Source organism: Dermochelys coriacea, chromosome 18, assembly GCF_009764565.3.
Source record: "Dermochelys coriacea isolate rDerCor1 chromosome 18, rDerCor1.pri.v4, whole genome shotgun sequence".
NCBI lineage: Eukaryota > Metazoa > Chordata > Testudines > Dermochelyidae > Dermochelys > Dermochelys coriacea.
This window is the reverse complement of record NC_050085.1, coordinates 4,783,592-4,798,669: the sequence shown is the minus strand read 5'-3', so window position 1 is coordinate 4,798,669 and position 15,078 is coordinate 4,783,592. Positions and strand designations below refer to the sequence as shown.

Here is a 15,078-nt window from a genome sequence, read left to right as displayed (position 1 = left end):
GAGCCCTGCTAAACTTGAGGGGAATGTCCCATTAACTCCAATGGGGCCAGGAGCGTTACTGCAGTGGTGCTGGGCTGGGACCCAGTGCGCTGTACAAGACAGCACAAAAGGACAGTCCCTGCCCCAAAGAGCCATGTCTCCGTGAATGGAAACACCAGGCCTATTGAAGTGTTACGTATACACTGAGACACATCACGTAATCCAAAGGGGAGGCCAAGGGACCACGCACAGCTCATGCCATTTAGGGTACATGGGCAGCTGCTTCTGTCCTAGCGCCTGGCTTTAGTGTTTAGCCAGAAGCCTTTGTGAGCCGACAGATAGACACTGCTATCAAAGGAATCGCTTGATTTTAGAGACTGGTATAATCAGACCGAGCAGAGAGCACAATAGCGCTGCCTCTGCCATCCCAGCCCAGAGCCAATAAACCAGAGAGGCAGAGACAGAGACGCGCTTAATACAGTGCATGGGATGGGGGGGGGAGTGCAGACAAAGGGACGGGGCATGGAGAAAAACCGCAGAGGCAGAGACAGAGAGAAGGAGAAAGTGAGGAAGGAGGAGAAGCCAGGATGCAGAGTCTCTGGAGGGAAGGCTGGGGGAGGGGTGTTCGGATGCAGCATGTTAATGAGACCCTCGCAAACACAAGGGAAAGAAGCAGGGAAGTGATTGTGTCTGGACAGAGGAGACAGTCGAGCTACTCACTCAGTCTCCCCTGTGGGGCCCTGTGGGATTGGGTAGCAGGACCCAGGGAAATGAAAATCTCTAAACCACACAGAATTGTTAACTGCTCCCAAATCCTTTTGTGCCATGGCTGCAAACTTAGAAGAGCTTAAGCTGTTAGATGCATGAACTTCCTCAATAAATATCTCTTGTATGGTGCCTCAAGCAGGTTTGCATTGTATTACCCAGATGAAAAGCCCAGCAGAGAAAGCCTGCAACTTTCCCAGCTCTTTCAGCAGCGTTTGGAGCCTTTTAATCACTCGGGCTGCATCTTCCAAATGAAACGCATTAATAATACTGCGCAGGCAAGTGGAGTGCTCCACCTCTGCAGGCTGGGTGCCGTGCAGGCTGCCCGGGCCATCTGATAGTACTTCACACTGAGGGCTGGCTTTTATATGCTTGTGTTTTGCTGTTGGAAAGAGGCCCAGACTTCCTCCCACCTCTGGAAACATGGGAAAACCTGCCAGCCACATGTGCGGGTTAGTGCTCTAGGCCAGGCTGCTCAGGGATGGGGCAAGGCTAAGGAGGGAATTGTGGGGGGGAAAGCGGGGGGGAAAGGAAAGGGGGGGTCACAGCTCCCCAGATCCCTAAAGAGAAGCAGGTTGGGAACCAAAGACCCTTTCACTGTGCCATTACCTATCCTTTCCCTCTTCCCTGCTGTGGGGGCCCAGCAATGGGGCTGCCGAGAGAAAGGGGATGCCAGGGCTGAGCTGAGCCCCACAGGGAGGGAGCCCCCCAAAGGGCTCTTCCTACAGTCCTTCCACAGCTCAGGTGTGACTAAGCCCAGGGACAGCTGCCATGGGCAGCCATGGGCTTTGGCAGACAGGCCTGGAGGCTCCCATGTTCACAGACCCAGTGCCCCACAGTCCTGGGTGGGGGTGGCTGGCAAGTGGGCAGCACTCAGCACCTTCCTGCAGAAGGGTGAGGCCCGTGGCAGGCCTGCTCCTGGGGCAGGCTACGGCACAGCAAAGGCTTGTGAATTCTTCCAGGCCCTCCCTGCCTTGCACTGTGCTTGGGCACCTGGTATGGACAGGCCAAGCTCTGCCCCAGGGATTCCTGGGAGAGGCTCTGGTGTGCCGTCATGTAGGAGAGAAGGGATCCTGTATCCCATATTCTCCACAGCGGCTCTGTCAAGGGAAGAGATCTGAAACAGGGACACCAGGCAAACGGAGGCTCCCAGGACATCTCAGCCAGACATGCACAACCTCTCCCCCCCGGGGCGCACGTGTCACACACACAGCCCCTCCCCAAGAGGGGTCAGATCCCACTGACCACAGCCCTGGACTCCCTCCCTCTCTCTTCCAGCCCCCTTCTTTCAGGCCCCTCTATCCTCAGCTTCCTATGAGGTCTCACAGCCCCCTCCGTCTGCCTCACAGCCATATGCCTCTGCCTCAGTCTTCACCACTGTACCTTATATCCTTCCCTCCCAAACCCCCACATTAAACCCCACCCACCTCCCTCCCTGACCCCCCATGCCCTTTCCATCCAGTGAGCCAGTTTAGAGATCAGGACCGTCTCTGTAGACACAAGCAGGGCTGGGCCCCTGCTCCCATTGGTGTCTAGGCCAAATGTTACCCTGCCCACAGGCTACTCTGCTCAGCCCCATTGGGATGGGGCAGTCCTGGGTCTCAGACTCTGGTGGGGACGGTTATTATCCCTGCAAACGCATTCTCTCTCTGTGGATGTCCACCCTCCTGTTCCCATTCCCCCTGGGCTTTCCAGGAGCCCAGCCCACTGTGGGAATCCAAAGCTGGGCCGTCAGACCTGGCACCTTCCCCAAACACCTTCCAGCTCCAACCCCTCCATCACCCTGTCACTGAGTCCCTGCCAGCGTGGCCCCCAAGGGAACACCCCCCACTTGCTGTGGCGCAGATCTTGAGCCAGCTGCCCCAAGACGACTGGATTGCAGGCCACTGTGTTATTAACCAGCACTGAGTCACTGCACCTCGCCAAATCCTGCTGCTAGGAAACCAAAGAGAAGACACAGCCCAGCTCTCCCCCATCTCACTCCCGCTCTCCCCACTCTGGTTTCCTTCCCCCTCCTCTGTTCACTCACTTTCTAGATCACTTTCAAATTACTCCCTCTCCTCTCAGATTGGGCTGCAGCCTGTGGCTGCCACGCCACGCCATAGGCTTCATGAGTCTCCCAGGCGAGTGGCGGAAGCTCGAGCACCTGACTGGCTGTGCCGGCAGTACTGGCTGGCGAGAGCTGCTTGGGCCAGCATTGACATCGGGATCTGCAGCGCCATCAAATCTGAAACATTTCCCGGAAACCTGTCAATGCTGACACAATTCTTTATAGGTTTCAGAGTAGCAGCCGTGTTAGTCTGTATTCGCAAAAAGAAAAGGAGTACTTGTGGCACCTTAGAGACTAACAAATTTATTAGAGCATAAGCTTTTGTGAGCTACAGCTCACTTCATCGGATGCATTTGGTGGAAAAAACAGAGGAGAGATTTATATACACACACACACACACACACAGAGAGCATGAAACAATGGGTTTATCATACACACTGTAAGGAGAGTGATCACTTAAGATAAGCCATCACCAACAGCAGGGGGGGGGAAGGAGGAAAACTATTTCCCCATGGTATTTCTCCCTCCCACCCCCCACTGTTCCTCTGATATTCTTGTTAATTGCTGGAATTAGCCTACCTTGCTTGTCACCATGAAAGGTTTTCCTCCTTCCCCCCCCTGTTGCTGGTGATGGCTTATCTTAAGTGATCACTCTCCTTACAGTGTGTATGATAAACCCATTGTTTCATGTTCTCTGTGTGTGTGTATATAAATCTCTCCTCTGTTTTTTCCACCAAATGCATCCGATGAAGTGAGCTGTAGCTCACGAAAGCTTATGCTCTAATAAATTTGTTAGTCTCTAAGGTGCCACAAGTACTCCTTTTCTTTTTACAATTCTTTATGAAAGAAAATCAACAGGAATCATTCCGACTTTCTCCTTTCCATTGGATAGCGGCGAAACATTTCACTCTGATCAGGCAAAAATATCTGGGTTTGACTCTCATCTGACTTGCCCTCGTTTTGACTTTTATATTACATTAAAATATTACATTTCATCCTATATCTATAGTTTAGTTAATAATACATAGAATGTATTATATTTAATATGTTTGTATAATATAAAAGTCAAAATAAAAGGAATCAACTTGAAACAAAACATTTTGATGGTTCTCAAACAGGATTTTTTAAAAATTGTCATTCCATGGGAAATTTTGGTTTTTTGTTTCGATTCAGATTGAAGATTTTTTTTCAGAATTTCCCAAGAACAGAAACAACAATGTCCAGCTGCTCTCTGGAGCAGGCTGGACAGGACCTTGCGTGGCTTTTCCAGCTCTGTAGTATTATTTATGCTAGCACCTAGGAGCCCATCGTGGACCAGGACCCCACCATGCTAGGAACTGTATAAACACAGCGTGTGTCACTGCTGGCAGCAGCCAGTCCAGCTCTGTGCTCATCAGTCCCTTGGGAGTCTCGTTAACAACCTACCGTCCCCCTCCACCCACTTACAAGAGAGAGGGCTGGGTGGTTCATGCTGAAGAACCTACCCATTCTTTTGTCCTCAGAGCACCTATGTCTGACCCTTGGAGGTCACTGGTCCCCATGATCACTAGCACTGACCCTGAGACATCCAGAGAGCATTGGTACCTGTGATCACAAGCACCTACCCTACCACACCTGGTGTGCATGGTGGGCCATGTTCTGCTACAAGCAGGACTCCCTCTGGGGTTCCTTCAGCCCCTTCTCCCTGGACATTCCTCCTTGGAAGGTCCATTTCCCAACACCATTCATATCTACAGGGATCTCCCTCTGCTATCCCTCACTCATTGTCTGTCCTCCCTGAGACAGGGGGTTGTACACGTGCCTCTGAATCTGCCTGCATGTCCTCTTCAACCCTTCCATCTCCTCCTGGCTTGGGCCCACACTGTAGAGGCTCCAGCAAATCCCATCATATCTGTCCAAGGCTGGCACAGAAAGCTTTACCCCGCTCTCCCGCCCAAAGCCAGGGACCTGGGAGAGGTATAATGTCCTAGAGAGGCTGGCACAGCCTTGAGGTTTCAGGTCCCCTGCCTGGCCCCTACAAGAAGATGTGGCAGGGTACAGAGGCTGTAAACAGACACAAGGGATTGATGGAGAATTCCCAAGTGCAGGCACTTCATTGGTATGTCCCAGGCCACCTTATACTGATGGCCCCCCCACACCCTCTCCATACAAGTCCCAACACCAGGACATGTCAGGTAAGGCCGTGCTACAGGACAGTCTGTGGTGCTGTGGAGCAACCTACAGGTACTTTCAGGAGGCTGCTGTAAATTAGAAGTCCTGGCTGCACTGATCTCTGCCAAGGGCACCAACAGCCTCAAGGACAGCCCCAAATCACCAGGGTGCAGTGCTTACAGTGCAGCACAGAAGACAAAGCTTCCCCCAGGAGTTTCTCAGGAGTCACTTCACCACCTAGAGCCCCAGAGACTCTCCCCAGTGTTCTGCTCTTGCCCTGCCCCATGCTTGCCTGGCCCCTGCACTAGGGTGTGCAGGGGGCCTATGGCCCAACACAGCACCTGTCCTGGGGTTCTCCAGGGGCCAGCCTTTCCTGTTCAAAGATGGAGGCTAATCACGCAGACCCAAAAGGGCCTGTTCTGATCCCAGGCCAGTTCATCCCTTTAATTGTCGCAGAGATTCAGGGAGTTTAAGGCCTGCCCGCTGCCTTTCCCCTCCCTTCCCCGCTGGGAGGCAACGCACTCCCCCACCCCGCAGCACGTGCATTAGGATGCACCTCGCCCTTCACAATCCCCTCCACCATATCTATAATTGATCTTGAAGAAACTCCGTCTTGACACCGATTGCCAAGATGCTATCGGGGCTGTAATGGGATTTTTATATTTAGCTTGGACAAGGGACAGCTCTGTTGGCTGGAATGAAATGTTTCAATAACTGTGTCTGCCCAGGAGCCAATCTCATCCCCCTGGCTGCGCTGGCTCTTTTTGCTCCTTTTCACAGGCTCGCACGCTTTTCTTCCTCCCTCCCGATATCTCAGCAGCTTCCCTGGCTCTCTCTCCCCTATCATCCATCCTGCCCCTGGGCCTGGGAGTTCCCTTGTCAGTGTTTTCCATAGCTGCAAAACTGTACTTCTCTCTCCAACCAGACTGTCACTTTCCCTTCCCACACCTCCACCCTGGCCTGCCGCTCACCTGCACCCTGTTAGCACCCCAGCTACTACCATCATCTCCAAGAGAAGCATTCCCTTTCCAGCACCCTCTGAGCAGGCACCGGACTGACCCTGGGACATGTCTACACTACAGCCACATCAGCGGCACAGCTACAGGGCTGCTGGAGCAGACACACTTCCTACATCAACAGAAGCGGGGTTTCCATTGATGCAGGTAATCTACCTCCCTAAGAAGCAGTAGCTAAGCTGATAGAAGAATCCTTCTGTTGACCTAGCCACATCTACACCGAAGGTTAGGTCGACCCAACTCCAGCACGTAGCTAGGTTGATGTAATTTTAAAGTGTGACCAGGCCTGAGTGAGGGTAGGAGAGGGCAGGGACATGAGCGTGCAGAAGAGGGAGAGAATACCCTCATTTTTCCACGTGCACAGACAGTATCACAGAGATGGTGTGCCCCAGTCACTGTGCCCTGCAGAACCTTCGTGCTGGCATACCCAGTACAAACGGGCTATCTGGCAGCTGTGTGGCCCTGAGGGTACCTTCTGCAGCGACATCCCTGCACCTGGTCCCCCTGCACGGGGCATTGTGGGGCAGGAAGAGAGCAGGCAGGAGGGGACAGGCCAGAAAGTTACGACATCCTACAGATTCTGCAGACACTACAATGGCCCACAGATGGCTGCCGTACCCTGCACCAGGACTGAGATGAGCATCAGAGCAGGGGGCATAATTGCCCTTCCTCTGGCTTAGACAGGGCTGAATTCTCCTGACGGTCCCTTTTCTAACAGTAATATTGGTCTCCAGGACCTGCTCCATTGGTAAGTCACTGTGTCCCTTCGGCACAGCCCTGTGACCAATTTCTTTCACTGTGACTGCTAGGGTAGCGAGTCAGACATTCATAGATTCCAAGGCCAGAAGGGCCCACTGTGATCATCTAGACTGACCTCCAGTATAACACCAGCCAGAGACCTGCCTCACAGTAATTCCTAGAGCAGATCTGTGAGAAAAACATCCACTCTTCATTGAAAAATGGCCAGTGATGGAAAATCTACCACTGCCCTGATTAGCCATTGGAACAGTTTATTACCCTCACTGTCAAAAATGTATGCTAGGAGGGTGGTGAAGCACTGGAATGGGTTACCTAGGGAGGTGGTAGAATCTCCACCTTAGAGGTTTTTAAGGCCCGGCCTGACAAAGCCCTGGCCGGGATGATTTAGTGGGTGTTGGTCCTGCTTTGAGCAGGGGGTTGGACTAGATGACCTCCTAAGGTCTCTTCCAACCCCAATCTTCTATGATGATTCTATGATACGCCTTATTTCCGGTCTGAATTTGTCTAGCTTGAAACTTCCAGTCATTGGATCACATCAGACCTTCCTCTGCAAGACTGAGGACCCCATTATTAAATATTTGTTCCGCAGGTAACTACTTATAGACTGGTTTCAGAGTAGCAGCCGTGTTAGTCTGTATTCGCAAAAAGAAAAGGAGTACTTGTGGCACCTTAGAGACTAACAAATTTATTAGAGCATAAGCTTTCGTGAGCTACAGCTCACTTCATCGGATGCATCCGATGATGTGAGCTGTAGCTCACGAAAGCTTATGCTCTAATAAATTTGTTAGTCTCTAAGGTGCCACAAGTACTCCTTTTCTTTTTACTTATAGACTGTGATCAACCCCTTAACATTCTATTTAGCTTAACAAAAATATTGAGCTCTTTGAGTCTATCAGGATGAGGCAGGTTTCCTAATCCTTTAATCATTCTCTTGCCTCTCCTCTGAACCCTCTCCAGTTTAGCCTCATCCTTTTTCAACTGAGAACACCAGAACTGGGCACAGAATTCCTGCAGCGGTTGCAGCAGTGCCATGTACACAGGTGAAATAACCTCTCTGCTCCTACTCAAGATTCCCCCGTTTAAGCATCTCCAGGATCCCATTAGCCCTTTTGGCCACAGTGTCAAACTGGGAGCTCATGTTCGGCTGATTACCCACTGCCCGCAAAAGCTTTTTCAGAGACACTGCTGCCCAAGATAGAGTCCCTCATCGCGTAAGCATAGCCTACCCACTTTGTTCCTAGATGTATATATTTACATTTAGCGTGAGGCTAATTTACCAAGCAATCCAGATCGCTCTGAATCAGTGATCTGTCCTCTTCATTATTTAACACACCCCAGAAAATTGTGTGTCATCTGTAGACTTTATCGGTGATGAATTTGTTTTCTTCCAGACCCCTGATAAAAATATTAAGTAATGTAGGGCTAAGAACTGATCCCTATGGGATCCCACTAGAAACCCACCTGTTCAATGACAATTCACCACTGACCATCACATTTTGAGACCAATCAGTTAGCCAGTTTTTAATCCCTTTAATGTGCGCCATGATACTCTTCTCTCTCTCTAGTTTTTAAATCAAAATGTCCCGTGGTACCAAGTCAAACCCCTTGCAGAAGCCTAAGTCTATTACATCAGCACGGTCACCTTTACTCCATGGTTGGGCTGTAGGCAGCACTCTGGAGGGGCTGGTGGAAACAGACAAGGGAGCACACAGTGGGGTGACCCTCCACGGTTCCACCTGGTCACCAAAGCAATCGGCTGGAGTTTGACACAGTACAATGACACTCTGCACTCTTCCCCTGTACATCTGCTCCTCCACCAAAGCCCCTCACCCTGCTGTGCAGCTGCCCACCCAGCTCCACGCACAACTCTGCTGATGCCTCAGTCCTCAGCTGCAGACAAAGGGGGGTTTTGCACTGAGGTCCAGGATGTAGAATGTTCCCATTAACTGATGATTTAATCCAGACATGCCCACAGCGATTAACCAGAGAACCAGCCCTCAGATCTTTTGGGCCCTTCAATGACCACACCTGACAGAGAACAGAAAAACTTGACTTACACTTATTCTGTTACAGCAGAAAAACAGTGAACAACCAGATCCAAATCCCTGACACCTCCAGCCAGGTATCACAGCGCACCCACACTGCCCCCACCCCTACCTGCAGCACATGACTCAGATTCCTTTAGCAGGAGCTGTGAGCAGCAAGATCCGGGGCTCTGTCTGACCATTGGGAAGGCCAAGGTGACCCCCGAGCCTATTTCCTGCCACCCCCCAGGACTGGGGAAGGCAGAGTTGCTCCAGCCAGAACCCTCAGCAAACCCCAGTGGAAGTCACGCTGATTCAGCTGTATTCCAGTCGCAGTGCAACCTCTCTCGAGTACCCTTCCCATGGGGCAGAAGGGCCTAATCGTGGAGTTCTCAGGGATACAAAAAGTGCCAGCGGAGAGTGAGGGAGGATCATGCTGGCTGGGATCTTGAGGGAGAGTTCTCCTCCCTGCTGAGCAGTGAGTGGGACTGGCAGACCTTGACTTTCTGTGCCTGCAGGAGGCCCTGGTCCTGGTGGTCTCTCCTGTGCTTGTATCTCACTGGTTCACCCAGGGTCTGCCTATCTGCTGAGGAATTTGTGATTCCCCTGAGTCTCCAGGCAATTGCAAGTGAAACTTTATCTCTTAGAAGCAGCAGCTAAGATGGGAGCTGGCACCAGGAGTGTGAACAGGCCTGAAGACATGGGGGGAAGAGAGCAGTGGAACTGGGGGAGGAGCCTGGAAGGCCAGAAAGAATTACGGGGGGAGCAAGTGAAAGTTATTCATTCCTGGGAGACCCTCTCCAGCTGCTCTTCCCTCCCCACCACAGTAAGGGACCAGATTGCAGCCACTCCTAGCAGTACCTCTGTTAGACATTGCTCTGTAGTCTGGACGTCCTGTTACAATCTAAACATAATCCCTTTGGATCACATTTCTCCCTAAGAATGGACTCCCCTTCAGACCCTGCTGCTGTAGAGAGGGACTCTGGCTGCCCATCCTTTCGCCACCTGTTCTGATTGGCTAGCGTAATCCAGCCCTGCAATGCTAAGAGCTGCTGGCATCCTTGAGTTGCATGACTCACAGGTGCTGTAATCAGGCAATGCCAGGACCCCCTAGCCAGTCGAGGGCAAGCCTTCTACTTGGCATTTTCCCAGGTGAAGCACAGCAGATTGACTGGGAGATCAGCATGCATGGCGCGGGCACTGAACATGGAACACGCCATGTCTGTGTGTGCGTGTCCCTCAAATGGCTCGGGAGTACAAGCCTGGCCACCGTACACACCAGCGGGCACCCAGACTCGGGCACAAATGGGCAGGCGTGCTCAGAAAGTCAGGAGCGCACAGGTATGAGCAGAAGCTTAGCTAGAAGGAGCATGTGTTCATGGTGCCCCCAGGCACAAGGACAGGCAGTCCAAGCAGGCTATGAACAGGGACCATAGTGATGGGAAATCAGCAAATGACGGAGAGGTGTATGGAGATCAGCCAGCCAGATCCATGTTTAGAACCAATGGCCAGCTCTCACAGAGATCATGAAGAGCCTGCAGAATGAATGGAAGGGACTGGATCATGCTGCCCAGTGCAGGCAAGAGCAGGGAAAGCTCCCCATAGGAAGAACAAAGGGGAAGTGACCAGTCGCGCACACACACTACTGCAGCCCTCCCAGCGAGGCCCATCTGTTGCTCTAGGCAGAGTGTGTGCTCCCTTGGGCCTTTGTTTGGGCTGTTCTCCTATTGTTCCCCTCCCTGGCTGCGGACGACACTGTCAGGTTGACAGAGCTGCAGAGTAAAGCTACAAATCCTAATTCTTCACCCTGAGCAATGCCCACAGAACGCAGGTTCTCCCACCCACCTCCACTGCCAGGAAGCAGGGCCTATAATATCTCCTACAAATCCCACTCACCAACAGTTTGCCAAAGAGCCACTGCCTGGCAGGCAGGTGCCGGGAATGGCTGATGCAATGAAGGAGGGAGCTGGGGAGGGAGCAGCCAAAGGATACGTGGTGCACTCAGACTTGCTGAGACAGGACAAAGCCACTGCGTAGGGTAGGTTTGCTAACAGCATGTGAAAGAATCTGTGCCAGCCAACCTTCCTCTGCCTGCAGGAGAAGCAGCATGTTGAGGCACCTTCAAGAGCCAGGGGGCTGTGGCCTATGTGCCCTGGCCTGGCGCAATCACAGGTTCCCATGCTAAGGACACAGCATTGTAACAAAAGCAAAGAGAAATGGTTACCTCTGCATATGGTCCCGTTCTCTACCGATTCATAGCCAGCCTTGCACATGCACCGTCCAATGGGCACCAGCCACTCCCCGTCCCCATTGCAGTACAGCTTGATGGGGACATCCACCTCCTCCGCGTTGGTAATGCACGACCCCCTGGCCGCCACCAATGAAGTGCTCTCTGCTCCAGAGAGTGTTTCCTGAAACACAGCCCCATTCTGGATCACTCGGGGGCACTTGCGGTAGAAGACCCGGACAGCAATTAAGGACATGCAGCCCCCATAGTCCTGGAATGCGAGATAGAATCCATTCTTGGAGACTGGCCCAAAGCTGCGCACCTCGGTGTTGATTTTCATCACTCGGCCACCCAGGTCCACCTGGGAGAAGCTCTCATCAGCTGCGATGGTGTCCACCTTTGCCCAGGGATTCTCCATCCAGTTGGGAAAGGTCTTGGTGGCCGAGTCAAAGTCAGATTCGAAGTAGTAGAGATTGAAGGTCTCCTTGCAGGAGCCAGGAACGTTTGGGATGCTGCTGCAGTCCCGGACGGAGAATTTCATCTCCACGTGAATGCGGTGAGCTCCTCTCCTCCGTATGTACTTGGTCCGCAGCCAGTTGTTCTGATTGGACTCAAAGACGTTGCACACCTGGTACGTCCGGATCGTGTTCATGTTCTCGTCATATCCGCTCACCTCTTCCCACTGTGGATGGGACACAAAGAGTCACTGGGCTGCATTGCATTTACATTCACCGGCAGTCGGCTTGCGCCCGTTTACATACCTGGTGGGGGAGATTTCTGCCTCTCCCCACCCCCTGACAGGCAAAGACTCAGGCTGCTGGGAGGGAGAGGAGAAGCCCATTTCAATGTGGGATCAGCTGCATCAGTACAAACTGTGCTGCACCAGGGTCAATTGTATCTACACTAGGGCTCTGGCTAGGTGCAGCCACCCCACAGTCCAATGCCAGCGTACACTGGGTCCCTCCCAGTCTCCGTGCTCCCTGAGCCAAGGCACACGCCTCAAACACTTCATGCTCATCTAATGCACTGCGCAGCCAGGTGCTGGGAATGGCTGATGCAATGAAGGAGGGAGCTGGGGAGGGAGCAGCCAAAGGACACGTGGTGCACTCAGGCTACACTGGCACTGCTGGGACAGGACAAAGCCACTACACCGGCTAGGGGTTCTGTTCTCCTGGGTGGTTACTTGATTTCCACTCGTGTTAGTGGGAGATGCATGCACTGATTGGCAGAGGAGACACTTCAAGGGTCATTAAAGTACCTATATGTGTCTAGCACAGCCTGGGCCTCTGTTAGAAGGGCTCTCACCTCCTGGCTCATTCCACGGTCACAGGGGAAAGGGTTACTTGATATTTTAAAAAATAAATTGCAAAAAAAAACCATGAAGGGTTAGAGTCTCCATCACCTCCACCCTGAGCCGTCACTTACAGCTGGGCAAAGGGAGTGAATGACTATTTCACCATTACACAGGTACAACTGACGGCCCGAAGAAGGGCAATGGAGTCAGACTGCAGGGGTGAAATCCTGGCTTCACTGCAGTGAATGGCAAAACTCCCATTGACTTCAGTGTATTTGTGCCTTTCAATGCTCCTTTGTGATGGAGACAGATGTCTTGGAAATGTACTGTGTGTTTCCATATTTTTTCTCCAAGTAAAATGTCGTCTCAGCTCTGCATCTCCCTGTCTGCGCTGGGGGCCTGGTGAATAACCTCATCCGTAGCTCTGCCTCCTGTCCCCATCCCGAGATGGGACGGATGCTGAGTTGTAGGGGACGCTGCCCCAACCCAGCACTGTGCCTTGCATGGTCCAGAGAGAAAACTGTGGCTGTAACATAGAATCATAGAAGATTAGGGCTGGAAGAGACCTCAGGAGGCCATCTAGACCAAACCCCTGCTCAAAGCAGGCCCAATCCCCAAATAAATCATCCCAGCCAGGGCTTTGTCAAGCCTGACCTTAAAACCCTCTAAGGATGGAGATTCCACCACCTCCCTAGGTAGCTCATTCCAGTGCTTCACCACCCTCCTAGTGAAATAGTGTTTCCTAATATCCAGCCTAGACCTCCCCACTGCAACTTGAGACCACTGCTCCTTGTTCTGTCATCTGCCACCCCTGAGAACAACTGAGCACCATCCTCTTTGGAACCCCCCTTCAGGTAGTTGAAGGCTGCTATCAAATCCCCCCTCACTCTTCTCCTCTGCAGACTAAACAAGCCCAGTTCCCTCAGCCTCTCCTCATAAGTCATGTGCCCAAGTCCCCTGATCATTTTCGTTGCCCTCCACTGGACTATCTCCAATATGTCCCCATCCTTTCTGTAGGGGAGGGACCAAAACTGGACACAATACTCCAGATGGGACCTCATCAGTTCCAAATAGAGGGGAATTATCACTTCCCTCGATCTGCTGGCAATGCTGCTACTAATGCATCATTGTCTACTTTCCTTTTCTGAAGCTGAGTGCGAGAACGTGCATGTGCTGTGCCAGGTGCTGCATCAGCAGGGACCGTGCAGACCAAAGGCCTCTGTTCCACACAGAACAGACACCACAGGGGCAGCGCAAGCTCCCACTCTGCCTGCAACCTTGGCCTGAAGCCTGGGGTTGACAGTGGAATTTGGGCTCCGGGGCCCATTGCTTCTTCAAAGTCTTTCATAAAGGGTTCCATTAGTGCCACATGGGACAGCTTCTTGTATAACAGGGATACTAGGAACTAGATTGAGACCTGTCGGCTCATTTTACACAAGGCATCAGCCTGGGCTGGACTCACCCAGCAGCCAAGAAGTGAGAAACTCCAGAGTTCCTGACTGATCCCTGGCCCAATAACACAGCCAATAAGAACAGCATGTGATGGCTGCTCTCTTGGCCAGCACACAGGTGCTGAACTGGGGCTCTCCAAAACTAAACACAGCCTGAACTAAAGAGCCAAGCTTCCTGGCTCGGGCTGCAACAGACTCCTGTCCTCTGCGGATTCCCCAAGGGGAACCTGGTAAACCCACAGCAGTGGGTTACAATGACACACGTTTTAGGAGGCCCTGTGCCCCCAGGAAGTGGGCTCTGCTAAAGGAATGAGCTGCCCCACCAGTCCCTCTTTGCCATTAGGGTGTCAGTGCAGTAGTTCCTTCTCGCTCGCAGCCCTGCTCTGCCAGGAAAGGCAGCCTGAGGCTTTGCAGGACCTATCCTGGGCGGGCAGGGGGCACCTTACACCCCATTCTGGGGCAGCCTTCTATGAACAGCCTGCAAAGTAGTGGGTGGGGGAGAGCAGGCCTTCGCCCCGTTCTGCAGAGACAAGAACTAGTGAGCCTAGCAGAGTGCATCTCATTCCTGATGAGGAGAGGGACCCGTCAGCAGGGACCGCCCTGCTCACCTCCAAGGGGCACGGCCAGCCAAGCCAGGCATTTGTTTGTTGTAGTTTCGCTCCCCACTGGCTGGGAGACCATCACCTGGGAAGCTGAAACAGATCCCTCCCCTCCCCACCCCACCCCAGCCCACATCCGCCACCCACCTGGGCTTTGGCCTGGTCAGGCTGGTGAACATCACTCATTCTCCCCTCTGGGACACCCGGCTCCCCCTTCCAAGCTTCCCTGCCTCTGCGCTAGCATTCCCGGGACAGCTCTTGGGACACGCTGCTCCCACTGCACCAGCAGGAAAGTTCTGGGCTAGGCAGTGTAGGTCTAACCAAACGGACTAGAGTTTTGATCTCTCAGTGCCAGGCTGGGTAGGGTTCAAACACATCACAAAGGGCATTCGCCATCCAGATTAGACCTGTGTTAAGGTGCTGAAGGAGAACTATTCACTCCAAACTACTTGTCAGGGCTCCTTTAACTGCTTGAAATGTAGCAGAAACCCTAATTAAACACTTAACCCCTGGGCTGAGGCCCAGCCTCTGCCTTGTCTGCAGGGAACTGCTCTGGTTTGTGAATAGGGTTTGCTGCCCAGCCCCATTCTCGGTTCCCAGAAGATGGATCGGGGGTGGTGTGTGCATGGCATTCTGGGGGCTGTGTGGTGAGGTTGCGGCAGGGACGTGAATCCCAGCAGGTCATGTCTTTACCAGGGATCCTCTCCAGCAGGGGCCTGTTAACGGTCTGGCCTCGCAGTAAAGTCACACGATGCCTTTTGCA

At 52.6% G+C, this 15,078-nt stretch overlaps 1 protein-coding gene across 1 annotated transcript in view; it reads right to left on the bottom strand.

Moving 5' to 3' along the window:
- EPHB2 (EPH receptor B2) overlaps nucleotides 1–15,078 on the bottom strand; it is a 164,633-nt gene that overhangs the window by 143,606 nt on the left and 5,949 nt on the right. The window contains 1 exon segment of the mRNA XM_038376627.2: nucleotides 10,969–11,653. Within this exon segment, the coding sequence (XP_038232555.1) occupies nucleotides 10,969–11,653 (685 nt within the window).